We start from the raw sequence: 15,000 nt of genomic DNA, 5'->3' as shown, positions 1-15,000 counted from the left end.
AAATATATCTTCCACTTTTGTCTGTACCCTGATCTACGTCGCCCTCATCCGATCTCTTAAGACTAATTCACAGCATCAACCTCTCCATCCCTCTCTGGGCACTTATTAGTTTCCTCTCCAGTAATTTGGTTGCAGTCCATGTTTCAGATCCATAGGTCATAACTGGGAAGACGCATTGTTTAAAGACTTTTCTTTTTAAACATAATAGCAAGGGGCCTCTTAGTATGCTACTGTGTTTGAAGACGATCAATTTCCTCTTCGCTAGATGTGTTTGTCTGTACGAGTTGCCTTAGATATATATACTTGTCCACTACCTCCTTGTACACGGATCTGTTCGAACTGAACTTTGTTGTTGAACATGATCTTTCTTTTTCTTGTTCATCCAAAGTCCGACTTTCAGACGTTCTCTATTCGTTTATTAGTTGCTGCATCTCATTTGTAGATTCACTGAAGATAACAATATCACTGCTAATCTTAGATTGTTTAGGTATTCGTTTCCTAATCTGATACCCTTTCGGTTCCATTCTAGCTTCTTGCATATTTCCTCAAGGCAAACTGTAAACAGTTTTGGTGAGATGGTATCGCCCTGACTAAAACATTTTTCAGTTATTTTATTATCGGTTTCTGTGTGGAGCTTGACGGTTGCTGTCCCATCTTCGTATATATCTTCCAATATCTTAATATATACTTCCTCTACTCCCTGTCTTCCAATAGCTTTTAATGGTTAATGGTTAAAGGCAAAATACATGTGTTAGACATCTAAGGTCATATAGCACTATAGTTAATGTTAGTGAAGGGTGTTTGGGTTAGTGATTAGTTGTTAAAGCTGGGTTAAGGGATTGGTGAGTGAATGGGTTAGGGTCGGATGAGGTAATGTAAAGGATTAGATCAAGTGAAGGATACATATGCGTTTGAGGAAGGAAAACAGGTTGTCAAAGCAGAAAGTGTGAGATTCTGTAAGGATGTCTGAGAAGTTGGGATGTCTATGTAGGGAGGATAGGTGGGAGAAAGTAGAGGTACGGGCTGCTTCAAAACGTGGGCATGACAATAGAATATGTTGGACTGAAAGAGGAACATTACATAAGGGACATAGGGGTGGATCGGATTGAGACATTAGATAGGAGTGTGTTAGACGGGTGTGGCCAATGCGTAAGCGGGCGAGGGCCGTCTCCCAACGTCTGTTCCGATGGAATGGAGCTGACCAGGAGGAGATTGACTGTTTTACAGTATGTAATTTATTAGTGTGTAGACTTGACCAAAAAGATTGCCATCGATTATACAAGAAGGTCTTAAAGTGTGGGTAATAATCCGTGGCTGGGATATGTGAGAAACGTGGTTGGTTTGATGTGGACATAGCAGCATAGCGTGCTAGAGTATCTGCTTGTTCATTGCCGGGGATTCCAACATGGCTGGGTACCCAGCAAATTTTGATTGTTTTATGACGTGTGGACAGGTAGAACAACCAGTTCTGGATCTTACGAACAAGGGGGTTGGTCGTGTGTATTGACTTTATGAGGGTTAATGAGTTACGGGAGTCAGTAAAAATTGTATAAGAGGAAGAGGGTAGTGAGTATGTGTTTTAAGGCAAAAAGGAGAGCATACAGTTCTGTACTAAGGACGAAAGTTTGAAAGTACGAGTTGGGAAGATTACTGCAAAACCAGCACCGGAGGTGGTTTTGGAGCCGTCAGTGTAGACGGGAATACTGGAGGAATGAGTGGAGGCATGGTCAAGGAAATGGGTAAGAAGGACAGTAGGAGGAATATTTGATTTTGGTGGGTCAGGGTAGACAGAGGAGCAAATAGGGGTTAGATCAAGTGAAGGATGTATATGCATTTGAGAAATGAAAACAGGTTGTCAAAGCAGAAAGTGTGAGAAGTTGTGGGAGGTATCACGAAAATCGGTCTCATTTGGCTGGGCTAAATAGATTATTTAAGAATTTTGTAGAGATGGGGGTAGTAGAAGGACGGGGGCATGTGGAAGAGGTAGTGTTATGGGGAGGTGGACAATAAGGTTGTAAGGTAGTAATAAGGGAGGATGGGGTAGTTGTTGAAGAAGGTTGTGGGGGTATAGTTGTTGAAGTTGAGCATGTTGGGAGTAGAAATGTCTCCCGGGGTGTTGATTAGAGTGGATACAGTACTAGTCGGCATTGAGGAGGGGGTATTAGTTGTAGTGTTCAGAGCCGTGGTCAAAGGAGAGCCTGGGGTCAGAGAATCAGGCGAGTTTGAATTGGTGGAGCTATTTGATGAAGAGGCAATTGCCTCTAATAATGGTATGGTTAATGGTTAATGGTTAATGGTTATTCATTGTTGGCCATGATAAGCCTGGAGTATATTGGGGAGATAAACGGTCCATCCCTCAGGGTCGCTTGAGGGGTAAGGGCTAGACAACTAAAGCAGGGGAATACCGTGCCCATGGCTCCCTCAGGACGTTCAGGACTGGCACAAAGTCTGCCTTTCATCCTTTCATCACGGCTCTCACACCTTAGGAGGTGGATAGTAGAAGGGGTTGGTGAAGGGACAGAAAGGAAAAAGTAGGAGGGGGAAAAAAAGACCATGCAAAATTTGTTGAGTCGAGGGCTGAGTCCCAAGGTTGGGGAGTTCCCCAGCATTGGGTCCCAGTCTCCGCCTCCTAAGCCCCCCCACGACAACAACGGGCAAGGGATTGGGGGGGGGGGGGAGTAGAAATGTCTCCTGAGGGGTGGTTTTTGATTATGGTTGATACTGTACTAGTATGCATTGATGATGGGGGAGTTGTTGCAGTGTTCGGAGCCGTGGTCAAAGGGGAGCCGAGATTGGGGCTATTTGATAAAGGGGCAAGCCTCATTGCCCCTAAAAGTGGGGTTACATCTTCATTATTGGCCATGATAAGCCTGGAGTATATTGGGGAAAAAAAACAGTCCACCCCTTGAGGGGTAAGGGCTAGACAACTAAAGCAGGGGAATACCTTGCCCATGGTTCCCTCAGGCCATTCAGGACTGACACAAAGTCAGCCTTTCATCCTTTCAGCACGGCTCTCACACCTTAGGAGGTGGATAGTAGAAGGGATTGGTGAAGAAACTGAAACAAAAAGTATAAGTGGGAAAAAAAGACCATGCAAAATTAGTTGAGTCGATGGCTGAGTCCCAAGGTTGAGGAGTTCCCCATCATTGGGTCACAGTCTCCGTCTCTTAAGCCCCCCACGACAACAACGGGCAAAGGATTGGGGGGGTCCATATGCAAAAAGTATCACACAATCTGTTTTAAACAGCAAACTTCACTACCACAAATACAAAATTCAAAAATGTAAATTTCTCTCCTTTATTTAACCCCTTGCCACCAGGTGGCATATATATGTTGGCCATGGCAAGCCTGGCCTACATTCTGGGTGGCATGTGCATACATACCATGGTCCGTCAAGTCTGTTTTCTGGGAGCATGTATTGTTATGCCATAAGTTTTTTTTTTTTTGTTACAACTATGGCAAGATATTATTTTTTGGCCACTGAAAATGTGTTTAAGTAGTTTTACACTTTTCCTAATTTTTCCTATACTATGCATTACATAAGGGCTTCTAGGGCTCCCAAGGTAAAAAATATAATGATAATAAGTAAATAAATTTAAAAGAAAAAAATAAATAAAATCACATATATAAAAACAAATTCTACACAGATTATTACATCCATATGGTACTCAATAAGTGATAATATAAACCTACTGTTGAAACTAAAGTTTATCTTATAAGACAACATGAAAAAATGGAAAAGAAAATACAGTAAAATTCTACGGTTTTAACTCCATGATACCATTTTTTATTTTATTCAGACTAGAGCAAATCAAGATTAATTATGGAGTCAACAACAAAAATACCCTACAGTCTTGACTTATCAGAAAACATGGCAAATACAGACTTCAGAAAATAGTAATACATGAGTTTCTTAATATCATGAGGCGAAGGCAAGGAATGCTGGTATTGGGCATGAGCGGTCACACATGCTAGGGTGATGACATGAGCCCAGGCGGCTGGGCCCATTACATGTATTTTCTATCCTCAGTCACAGCTGTCTAATAAAGAAAACTTATTAGACACAAAAGTGGAACATCCCTCATCCTCCTCCTCTTCCTCATCATCATCATCATCATCGTCATCATCATCACCATCTCCTTCCTTTTCTGAGTCTTCTGCATCCTCTTCGGATTCCTCTCCACTTTCCTTCAAGTCATCTCCTTCTCTTTCATCCTCTTCAAATATTGGCTCTTCTACCGATGGCTCATGAATTGCTGCATGAACTCCTTGAATCTGACGTATCTCTTCTGCTCGAGGGTCCTTCTCATAATCACCTGGAAGGGAAAGATTTATGCATAAAAAAACAGTAATTCAATCAACAGCAAACACACAGCTTCATCTACTGCATGAGTTTTGAGGATTATGAATAGGAAGTCATAAATTAGAATATGACTAATAACAACAATATCTTATGAATGCTTTCATTTTCAATTTTGCTTTTTTGTGGTCTTACCTTTGCTCTGAGTGTAGCCTGGAGGTCTAATGAATAATACTAGTGATTTGTGGCCATTCAGACACAGTCGAAGGAGTTCATTTGCTGATCTGGATACATCTGGAGCCCCCTTTCGGCGTGTGTGATACCCACGTTTCATAGCCCAGGCTGAGGGGTTTAAGAAAATAAGAAAATATATAAAAATACGCCAAATTGTTTTCAGAAGATTAGTTTGTTTACTTGATAACATACACAATACACCTTGATCATATATATGATACAGTGAAATGACTAAAATAAAAATAAGTATGGAAACAAGAACTAAGTTTCACAAATAATTGCAGTAATAATAAAGTAACACTTTTGAGGAAGAAAGACAGAAAGAATGCAACAAAGAAACTAAGAATGAAAGAACAAGAAAGAAAAAGTAAAAATGGAAAGAAAAACAAGTAAACCATACTACTACTACTACTACTACTACTAAAACTTCTAATCAATTTAGGTGGAGGAGGAGGGGGTGGAGAACAAGCAGATGGGGTGGAGAAGAAGAAGATAAAGGGCTGGAGAAGGAGAGGAGGGGTGAAGAAGCAGAAGAAAATCACATGCCTTAAGAGTCTGAGAGTTACACTAACCTTCGCATACATAGAAAGCCGTCCAACTGGGATCAGAAGCAGTTTCATTCTGTACCTCTGGATGCTGAAGCTTCAATATGCCTGGAATATCTAGCCTGGTCGCTACATAGTTAACTGCTCCAATTGGGTCACGCACCTGGGCTATGGGGAAGCTCCCAAAAAGAACCTGCAATTAAATTAACACACAGTGTAAAAATAAACAACTGCTTTCAACAGACCCATTTCCCAAGTAATCAAATTCCAGATAATGAAGTGCAAATTGCAAATTAAAAAATGTTGAATAAGAATTTTCTTTCATTTACTCTCCTTCTTCCTATCTCATTCAAGAATCTTCACAAAAATTATCAGTCTTTGCTATATATGCATATCATGAACCCATCAATGTCAGAGCACTTCAGCTCTAGGCCTAAGAATTTGGTAAGATCTCTCTGTTTTTAATTGAAAAACAAAACTAACGGTTCTAAAACTGTCTGTTCCTAAAATTTAAAAGTAGCTCAAAATTCATGGTCTTGAAATAAATGTTAAATTCTACCTTTTTCACCTATGACTGCACTTCATTATCATAATAATCAATAACAATAAATAACAGGAAATAATTATAATAGTGATAATGTTAAGGACAATAATATTGATATTGATAATGATGGTGGTGCTGGTGGTGGTGGTGGTGGTGGTGGTGGTGGTGGTGGTGGTGGTGGTGGTGGTGGTGGTGGTGGTGGTGGTGGTGGTGATGATGATGATGATGATGATGATGATGATGATGATGATGATGATGATGATGATGATGATGATGATGATGATCGATGACGATGACGATGACGATGACGATGACGATGACGATGACGATGACGTTGACGTTGACGGTGACGGTGACGGTGACGGTGACGATAACGATAACGATGACGATGACACTGACGCTGGCGGTGGTGGTGGCAGTGGCGGTGGCGATAGCGATGGCGATGATTATGACAACAATGATGACGATGACAATGATAAGGAAGATTAAGAGGAAGAGGGAGAGAAAGAGGAAGAGGAAGAGGAAGAGGAAGAAGAAGAGGAAGAGGAGGAGGAGGAAGTCAACAAAGAAAACCATGATAAAAATGACTTTGACAATGACCATAATAACAACAACAATGACAATGACAACAATGACAACGATGATGATGGCAATACATGAATTTGGTAATAAATTATCTAACATGAGATCTAAAATGAGATTAAACTACATAATCACACCATACCTGCAAATGCATTGATACAGTTGAGGGGAACACAAGGCCAGGGCAATCACATAATTTCACATTTTTGGTTAGGAAGATTGTCTGGAAGTGTTTTGTGTGGCCTGGGGTTCTACTGACACTAACAACCTGAAATGATAAATAAATATGTCAGAAAAGAAAAGGCTCATGGAAAACATTTCTTCATAGTCAATGTGATATGTTCTCTATACATTTCATATGCTTCCTAGACACTTTAACCAAACTTATAAGAATTCAATAACATTTTCTGCTGGCGATTACATATTCCAACTACTGACAGCTTTGACATTCAATCTTTGGATACTTTGAACTGAACCTCACTTGTGCATTTTTACCTTCTTCCCCATCAGGGCATTAATGAGTGAGGACTTGCCGACATTTGGATAACCAATGGTACCAATGGTAAGGACCCCATCCTTGTAGCGCTCGTGGTGTTCTGGTCTGGTGTTGACCACTATGTCTGAGACTTCCTCTGCTTCACATTCCTGATTTATCTCATTATCGATATTTCGTTCCTCTTCTATTTTCTCTTTCCAGGAGGTCAGATCAACTACCAGTGCAAAAATATACAATAATTGTTGTGGATACTTATTAAACATCACAGTATCTTCCACTCTTTTTTAATCACTCTTTAAAAAGTGATTCAATCTTTTGAAAGAATTATTAATACTACCAGAACCAACCTGAGCCATCAATCAACTTCTCGCATGCATCAACCAGCCTCAAGGAGCCTTCTGCAGCCATTCTAAGCATTCCTCGGCGATGTCCATAACCTTCCATGGATGAGAAGGGGACTACTAAGAGTTTGGGAAATTTATTGTGAAAGTAACGCTCCCAAGCCACCATGACTGAAGGTGGTACAAGGTCACACTTGTTAAGGACAAGGATGATGCTCTTGTTTGCCTCTTCTACAAGCCGGTAGTACAGATAGGGGGGAAACTGCGAAACCTGGCAAAAGGAAATTCATTCAGTTTAGATAGATGAAACAATTACATATTCCTAATCCAAAAACCTTCTATATTTAATTTATTACCAATCCTAGCCCAAACAAAATGCATACCAGCATTTCCACTTCAAAATACATCAAACTTACACAGGAATAACAAGATGTTAAATTCTGTTTATACAATTGTACCTCATCTAATCTGACACTCCACAGATATAGCTAGACCAGAGTTACAGTCAAGGAGAGCTGCCAGCCAATTCACCTAATCACTGGAAATGTAATGCAATCTAAATTAACAATCATCTTGGTCAGTCTGAGTGCTACACTTCATTTGGGTGCTCAAGAAAAGATAAAGAGAAACAATACCTACTGTGCAGAATGACATAATAAAAGGCTCTTCACTTTATGGAAGGCCATCAGAGCATAGTAAACTGTATATAACATTCTTCTCTACTGCAGTTTTGGAAAGGAAATTATAGCAATATCAAACAGTCTTTACATTACTTTACATTACTCATATTTAAATACAATGACAACATATACCAATCCCATATATTTATCCCTGGTGAAAAAAAATCATAAAATTACTTACTGGGAACCTGGCATCAACAATAATTAGTAAAATGTCAGACATTTCAGTCACTCTCCAAAGCTGCCGCCATGTTTCTAGATTTAGTTCATACAGACTGAGGTCTTTATCTGCAAAATCTTTATCCAGTTTCTCACAAAAGAGCCTGAAGTGTTTGTTTTCACTTCGGTCAAGCTCCTGCTTTGACATGTTCTTTTTCCATTCTGGTCTCATAGGATAGTCAAGACCAGGAGGGAAGAAGAATTCCGTCTCAAGCTCCAACTCATCTTCCCCCAAAAGTTTTATGGGAGCATAGTGAAGTGCTTTGCGCTTTTCAATTTCATCTGGAGTTTCCCTTCGGAATTTCAGATTATATCTGCAAGCAAATAAGAATAATAGTAATATTTCCTTATTCTAACAAGAATATCATCATTAATCAAAACAACTGCATTGAAAAAATTAAATGCATTTTATTTTTTCCTTTTTCAGAGTCAAATCTGAACCAGGTTAGTCTTTCCTAAGCCTTGCCATTGTCATTATCAACCACAAAAAATTGTCTATATAATCTACAAATGAAATAAGAAAGAAAATTTCTTTACTTGTTACACCCAAAACTGATTTCATGTATATAATCAAATCAATAATAATAATATGTCATATACATCACTGAAACCTGTCATATTTTTCCCCTTTTAATCTTCCCCTTGTGAAAGCATGAAGACAGCATTAACCCACCTGTTCACATTCCCTGTTCCTCCCGGTTGCTGGTTAATTGCTAGAATATCCTGGAGATAATTAGCACTCCCTGACGTAGGATTGTCAATGCCCTCTTGAACCTTGGCCAAGATAGCCTCTGAGATCACTGGGGCTTTGTTGAAATGTGATCTTGGAAACCCACGACCTGCGGGAAAAGGAATACATTGATACATCATGGCATGAGCATGTGTATGCACACGTGTGCATAAATGCAAGCCTGTGTGTGCAAGTGAGTTTGTGTGAGTGTGTGTGAGTGTGTGCAGGTGTGTGTCTGAGAGTGTGTGTACGTGTGTGTGTGTGTGTGTGTGTGTGTGTGTGTGTGTGTGTGTGTGTGTGTGTGTGTGTGTGTGTGTGTGTGTGTGTGTGTACAAGTGTATGAGTGTATGCAGGTTTGTGTATGTGTGCAGGTGTCTGTGTATGTGTTGTGGCTAGTGATTCCTGTGTATGTGTGTGTGTGTACAAGTGTATGAGTGTATGCAGGTGTGTGTGTGTGTGTGCACGTGTCTGTGTATGTGTTGTGGCTAGTGATTCCTATGTATGTGTGCACATGTGCATGTGTATGTGTAAGCCTATGTGTACAAGTGAGTGTGTGCATGTGAGTGTGTGTGCATGTGTATGTGTGTGGACGTGTGTGTGTGTGTGTGTGTGTGTATGTGTGTGTGTGTGTGTGTGTGTGTGTGTGTGTGTGTGTGTGTGTGTGTGTGTGTGTGTGTGTGTGTGTGTGTGTGTGTGTGTGTGTGTGTGTGTGTGTTTGTGTGTGTGTGTGGGCATGTGTGTGAGTGTTTTATATATATGTATATGTGTGTGCATGGGTGTGTGCAAGCATATGTGTGCATGTGTGTATGCATGCATGTGTGTATGCATGCATGTGTGCATGCGTATGTGTGTGCATGTGTGTGTGTGTGTGTGAGTGTATATATGTGTATGTGTGTGTGCCTGTGTGTGTCTGTGCCTATGTATGTGTGGATGGATGTGTGTGTGTGGATGTGTGTGTGTGGATGTATGTGTGTGTGTGTGGATGTGTGTGTGTGTGGATGTGTGTGTGTGTGGATGTGTGTGTGTGTGGATGTGTGTGTGTGAATGGATGTGTGTGTGTGTGTGTGTGTGTGTGTGTGTGTGTGTGTGTGTGTGTGTGTGTGTGTGTGTGTGTGTGTGTGTGTGTGTGTGTGGGTGGGTGGGTGGATGTGTGTGGGTGGATGTGTGTGGGTGGATGTGTTAGTGTTTGTGTGTGTGTGTGTGTGTGTGTGTGTGTGTGTGTGTGTGTGTGTGTGTGTGTGTGTGTGTGTCTGTGTGTGTGTGTGTGTGTGTTTGTATGTGGGTGGATGTGTGTGTGTCTGTGTGTGGGTCTGTGTGTATGTCTGTGTGTGTGTCTGCATGTGTGTCTGTGTGTCTGTGTGTGAAAGTGTGTTTAAAAGTGTGTGTACATGTGTGTGTACAGGTGTATGTGTGCAGGTATGTGTGTGCAGGTATGTGTGTGCAGGTATGTGTGTGCAGGTGTGTGTGTGTGTGTGTGTGTGTGTGTGTGTGTGTGTAATGTGTGTGTGTGTAATGTGTGTGCGTGTGCGTGTGCGTGTGCGTGTGTGTGTGTGCGTGTGTGTGTGTGTGTGCAGGTGCAGGTGTGTCTGTGCAGATGTGTGTGCACAGGTGTGTGTGACGTACATATGTATGTGTGCAGGTGTAAAGGTGTGTGTGTGCAGGAGCACAGGTGTAGGTGTAGGTGTGTGTGTGTGCAGGTGTACAGGTGTGTGTAGATGTACAGGTTTGTGTGTAGATGCACAGGATTGTGTGTGCAGGTGTATAGGTGTGTGTGTGCAGGTCTACAGGTGTGTGTGTGTGTGCAGGTCTACAGGTGTGTGTGTGTGTGTGCAGGTCTACAGGTGTGTGTAGGTGTACAGGTGTATGTGCATGTAGGTGTACAAGTGTATGTGCAGGTGCACATGTGTGTTTGTGTGAGTGTGTGTCTGTGTCTGTGTGTGTCTTTGTCTGTGTGTCTGCATGTGTGTGTCTGTGTCTGTGTGTCTGTGTCTGCGTGTGTCTGCATGTGTCTGTATGTCTGTGTCTGCGTGTGTCTGTGTCTGCGTGTGTCTGTGTCTGCATGTGTCTGTGTCTGTGTGTGTGTAGATGAATGTTTGTGTGTGGATGAATGTTTGTGCGTGTGGATGAATATCTGTGTGTGAATGAATGTTTGTGTGTGGATGAATGTTTGCGTGTGAGTTAATGTTTGTGTGTGGATGAATGTTTGTGTGAGTGAATGTTTGTGTGTGTGGATGGATGGATGGATGTGTCTGTGTGTCTGTGAGAAAGTGTATGTGAAAGTGTTTAAGTGTGAGCATGTGTGCAGGGGCTTGTGTAGGTGTCTGTACAGGTGTCTGTACAGGTGTCTGTGTACAGGTGTGTGTGCAGGTGCACAGGTGTGTGTGTGCAGATCTACAGATGTGAGTGTAGGTGCACAGGTGTGTGTGTGTGTGCAGGTGTGTGTGTGTGTGCAGGTGTGTGTGTGTGTGCAGGTGTGTGTGTGTGTGCAGGTGTGTGTGTGTGTGCAGGTATGTGTGTAGGTGTACAGGTGTGTGTGGAGGTATATGTGTGTGAAGGTATGTGTGTAGGTGTACAGGTGTGTGTGGAGGTATATGTGTGTGTGAAGGTATGTGTGTAGGTGTACAGGTGTGTGTGTGTGTGTGAAGGTATGTATGTAGGTGTACAGGTTTCTGTGTATGCAAGTGTACTGGAGTGTGTGCAGGTGCATAGGTGTCTGTGTGTGAAGGTGTGTATAGGAGTACAGGTGTATGTGTGTAAGTGTACAGGTGTGTGTGTGTAAGTGTACAGGTGTATATGTAGGTGTACAGGTATGTGTGTGCAGGTATGTGTGTAGGTGTACAGGTGTATATGTAGGCATACAGGTATGTGTGTGTGCAGGTATGTGTGTAGGTGTACAGGTTTGTGTGCAGGTGCACAAGAGTGTGTGTGCAGGAGTACAGGTGCATGTGCAGGCATACAGGTGTATGTTCAGGTATACAGGTGTATGTGCAGGCATACAGGTGCATGTGCAGGCATACAGGTGTATGTGCAGGCATACAGGTGTATGTGCAGGCATACAGGTGCATGTGCAGGCATACAGGTGTATGAGCAGGAATACAGGTACATGTGCAGGTGTACAGGTGCATGTGCAGGTGTACAGGTGCATGTGCAGGCATACAGGTGTATGTGCAAGCATACAGGTGCATGTGCAGGCGTACAGGTGTATGTGCAGGTGTACAGGTGGACCAATGCAGGTGTACAGGTGTGTGTGCGTGTGTGTGTGTGTTTGTGTAGAGGTTTGTGTGTGTGTGCAGGTGCACAGGAGTGTGTTCAGGTGTACAGGTGTGGGTGGGTGTACAGGTGTAGGTGCAGGTGTACAGGTGTGCATGTGTTTGTGTGTGTGTTGTGTTGTGCGTGTGAAGTGTGTGTGTTGTGTTGTGCGTGTGTGTTGTGCGTGTGTGTTGTGTGTGTGTGTTGTGTGTGTGTGTTGTGTGTGTGTGTTGTGCGTGTGTGTTGTGCGAGTGTGTTGTGTGTCTGTGTGTGTTGTACACATGTGTTGTGTGTGTTGTGCGCATATGTTGTGTGTGTGCGTACTGATGTGTATGCAGGTGGGTGCCTTGGTGCATCTTCATTTGCACACTTGTTTTTTAGCCAGAAGGCAATAAGGCACAAACAGAGAGAAAAAAAAATCACCTTCACCGTGTTCTGATTGTTTCTTATCCCGCTTTGCTTGCAGCTGCTTTTTCTTTTTCTTGCCACTGAAGGCAACACTTCTGTTAGGCATCTTTGCTGCTCACTAGAGGCTTCTTATCTGGAATATATAAAACCAAATTGAATAGTAAAAGAAACAAACTTTAGTACTGAATTAAGCACCTAATGATATGTAATCCTTTAGCAACCTTTGTGCTAGACAGCTCTGGAGCAATAGACTCTTTAAATGAGTTTACTTTATTCATTTCAAGATAATGTTAAACTAATTCATGCATCATTTAGATTTAATCTTGTTTATGAAATAATTAGTCCATTTTACATGCTTTGCTAATTAGCATTAACACATATAAATGCCCTACAGCAATAATACTGCCACCTTTGATCTGTCATCCTTCCATATATACAGTATATCACTCACAAGCCATTAGCAACAATACTGAACCCAGTGTTAAGGAAGGGATTATGTATTATACTATGATAATGGGGTAAAAGAGCAATAAAAATAAAACATTAATTTTAAAAATTTGCAACACCTCAGATTTGCAGTATATAATAATTGCCTATTGGCCTTCTAGAAAAGCATTTCCTTTAAATGTAATACTCAATAAGATATGACTTCAGATCATTAGTAAAAACTAACAACCTCATCAGGGTCACATAAGGTCAGGTTCAACCTATTCCCTGTTGTTACTCTAGCCTGACTGTACAATGATCTTGCAGTTTTCAGCCTTCACCCTTTTATTCCTATTCTCATAAATCAGTATTAGGTATACTTGGTATTTATGGTGCCTTTTTTTAACCCCTTGGTGACGGGTGTAGAAAACTAAAAAAAAATCTACGCTCTGGCGATCAATGGCAACGCGCTGACTTTGAGCGCAAGAGTTCAATACATCAAGCCAAATCACCGCCTCGGAGCACTTTGGCGCATCACGGCGACGTACAGCCGCACACCACATTTCAAGGAGTTTGTTATGACGTCTAGAGACGTGACCCGTCAGGAAGGGGTTTAAGCAGCTTGGAACCTATATGATAGGAGCATCTCTCTCTCTCTCTCTTTTACCCAAACAATGACCAATGAAAAAACAAAGTGTACTTAGGTGATACAGTCGCTCCTTGATGCAAGATACCTTCTAATATTAAGTTTCTGAAATTATCACAGTTTGCTGGATTCCGCAAAACAGCATAAGGAATAAAAGCTGCAAAGAACATGCACAGTATACATCAGCTATCATACATGACCTGTTACAATAGACTATTCCTTGAATCAGTAGCTAAGCAATGACATTTGTCCCACTAGTCTGATATATAGGTATAATTTATCACCCTAAAGGAATAGTTCTTATCCTTTTTCAAGTCCCAGATCCCTTCAAGAATCTGACAAAGACTATGGACGCCCTTCCCCTGAAATATTTACATAGACACAACTTTGCATGCAGTGCAGGCCTGGCCGTTTGAGGAGGGCGATTACGCGTGTGCGCCTACACACGCAATGTATCGCCCACTTTATTGATTATTTGCTATAGATACCACCCACCTTGCAATACGTTATTACTTTCATTAGTTGTTGAAAATCTTATTTTTGCAAGACTTGTTTTTTAAAACCCTCTTATTTTAGTCCAAATGTATGCATTTTCTTTAAACATATACTTTAAGGCATTTGCAAACCAGTTCCATGTATAATAAAAATAGCTCGCCTGATACCAACAAGGAGGGTGATTTATCGCCCACCTGCTCAGTCTTATGGCCACGCCTGCAATGTGTAAACTATACTTTATCTGTGGACATTTGTTTGTTTCATACATATTTATCATAAGCAAAATATTAGTAATCATCAAATAAAAAAATAACACTAAAGTAAATGTTATGTTTGATCAAAGCCTCACGGACTCATCCTTGGAGCCGCTGGGGGTCATGAACCCAGGTAAGAACCCTTGCTTTAAATAAGTTTGATATTCGGAAAAAAAACATGCAGATTAACCCGAATAGGCTTACATATCAGATTATTTTTTCTCGCAATTGCATTGGTTGTATTCTTAAGTAACTACCGGTAGATTTGTAAACAACGCAACAACGCACAAACCGATGCGATATTACATCAACCACAATTTAAAAAACATAGGGCTTGACATCACTTAATTTTGTGGTACAATGATTTTCAACTGAGCTTAGAACCATACTACCATATTTTCTTGTACGAAAGCTGAAATCAAGGTCTAGTTATTGTTTAATCAACAAGTTCTAGTACCTTCGGGTAGGGAAGCACCTGCTGATAACCTTTGAAGATCCGACACTATTTGAGATTCATTAATATTTTCAAAATTTAAAGATATGTCATTCAAACACAGTACACTTAGACATGTTTTTTCTCAATGTATAACATATGTGCACGTATATCAGTGCATAAATGTATATGACATGTGTATTAGTAGATCTTCTTCACCAATATTAGCTATGTATTCTTATGAGTTTATGACAAGACACACATAGAATTTTCTGAATTGAAATTATTTGGAATCCTGGAGGATTTAAACTACGTCATTATGGCTCTATGAATCTCATTTACGCTGGTTATCATACAAAATCAAGACAACCAACATATAGAAAACTTGCGCCAAACTGGTGATAATGATGTACTTTCC

The 15,000-nt window shown here is 41.1% G+C and overlaps 1 protein-coding gene across 1 annotated transcript; it reads right to left on the bottom strand.

The window, feature by feature from the left end:
• Nucleotides 1–3,283: 3,283 nt before the first annotated feature.
• On the bottom strand, nucleotides 3,284–14,788 carry LOC125047054 (guanine nucleotide-binding protein-like 1). Its single transcript, XM_047645102.1, has 10 exons — nucleotides 14,607–14,788; nucleotides 12,344–12,461; nucleotides 8,615–8,780; nucleotides 7,904–8,255; nucleotides 7,049–7,313; nucleotides 6,701–6,915; nucleotides 6,348–6,473; nucleotides 5,107–5,272; nucleotides 4,496–4,642; nucleotides 3,284–4,316 (listed from the first exon to the last, which is right to left on the bottom strand). The coding sequence occupies exons 2-10, from the start codon at nucleotides 12,432–12,434 to the stop codon at nucleotides 4,027–4,029; spliced, it is 1,818 nt and encodes a 605-aa protein (XP_047501058.1). The 5' UTR covers nucleotides 12,435–12,461; nucleotides 14,607–14,788; the 3' UTR covers nucleotides 3,284–4,026.
• Between the last annotated feature and the right edge of the window lie 212 nt (nucleotides 14,789–15,000).

Source organism: Penaeus chinensis, chromosome 40 (assembly GCF_019202785.1).
Source record: "Penaeus chinensis breed Huanghai No. 1 chromosome 40, ASM1920278v2, whole genome shotgun sequence".
Classification (NCBI taxonomy): domain Eukaryota; kingdom Metazoa; phylum Arthropoda; class Malacostraca; order Decapoda; family Penaeidae; genus Penaeus; species Penaeus chinensis.
This window is presented reverse-complemented; position numbering and strand designations above follow the sequence as displayed.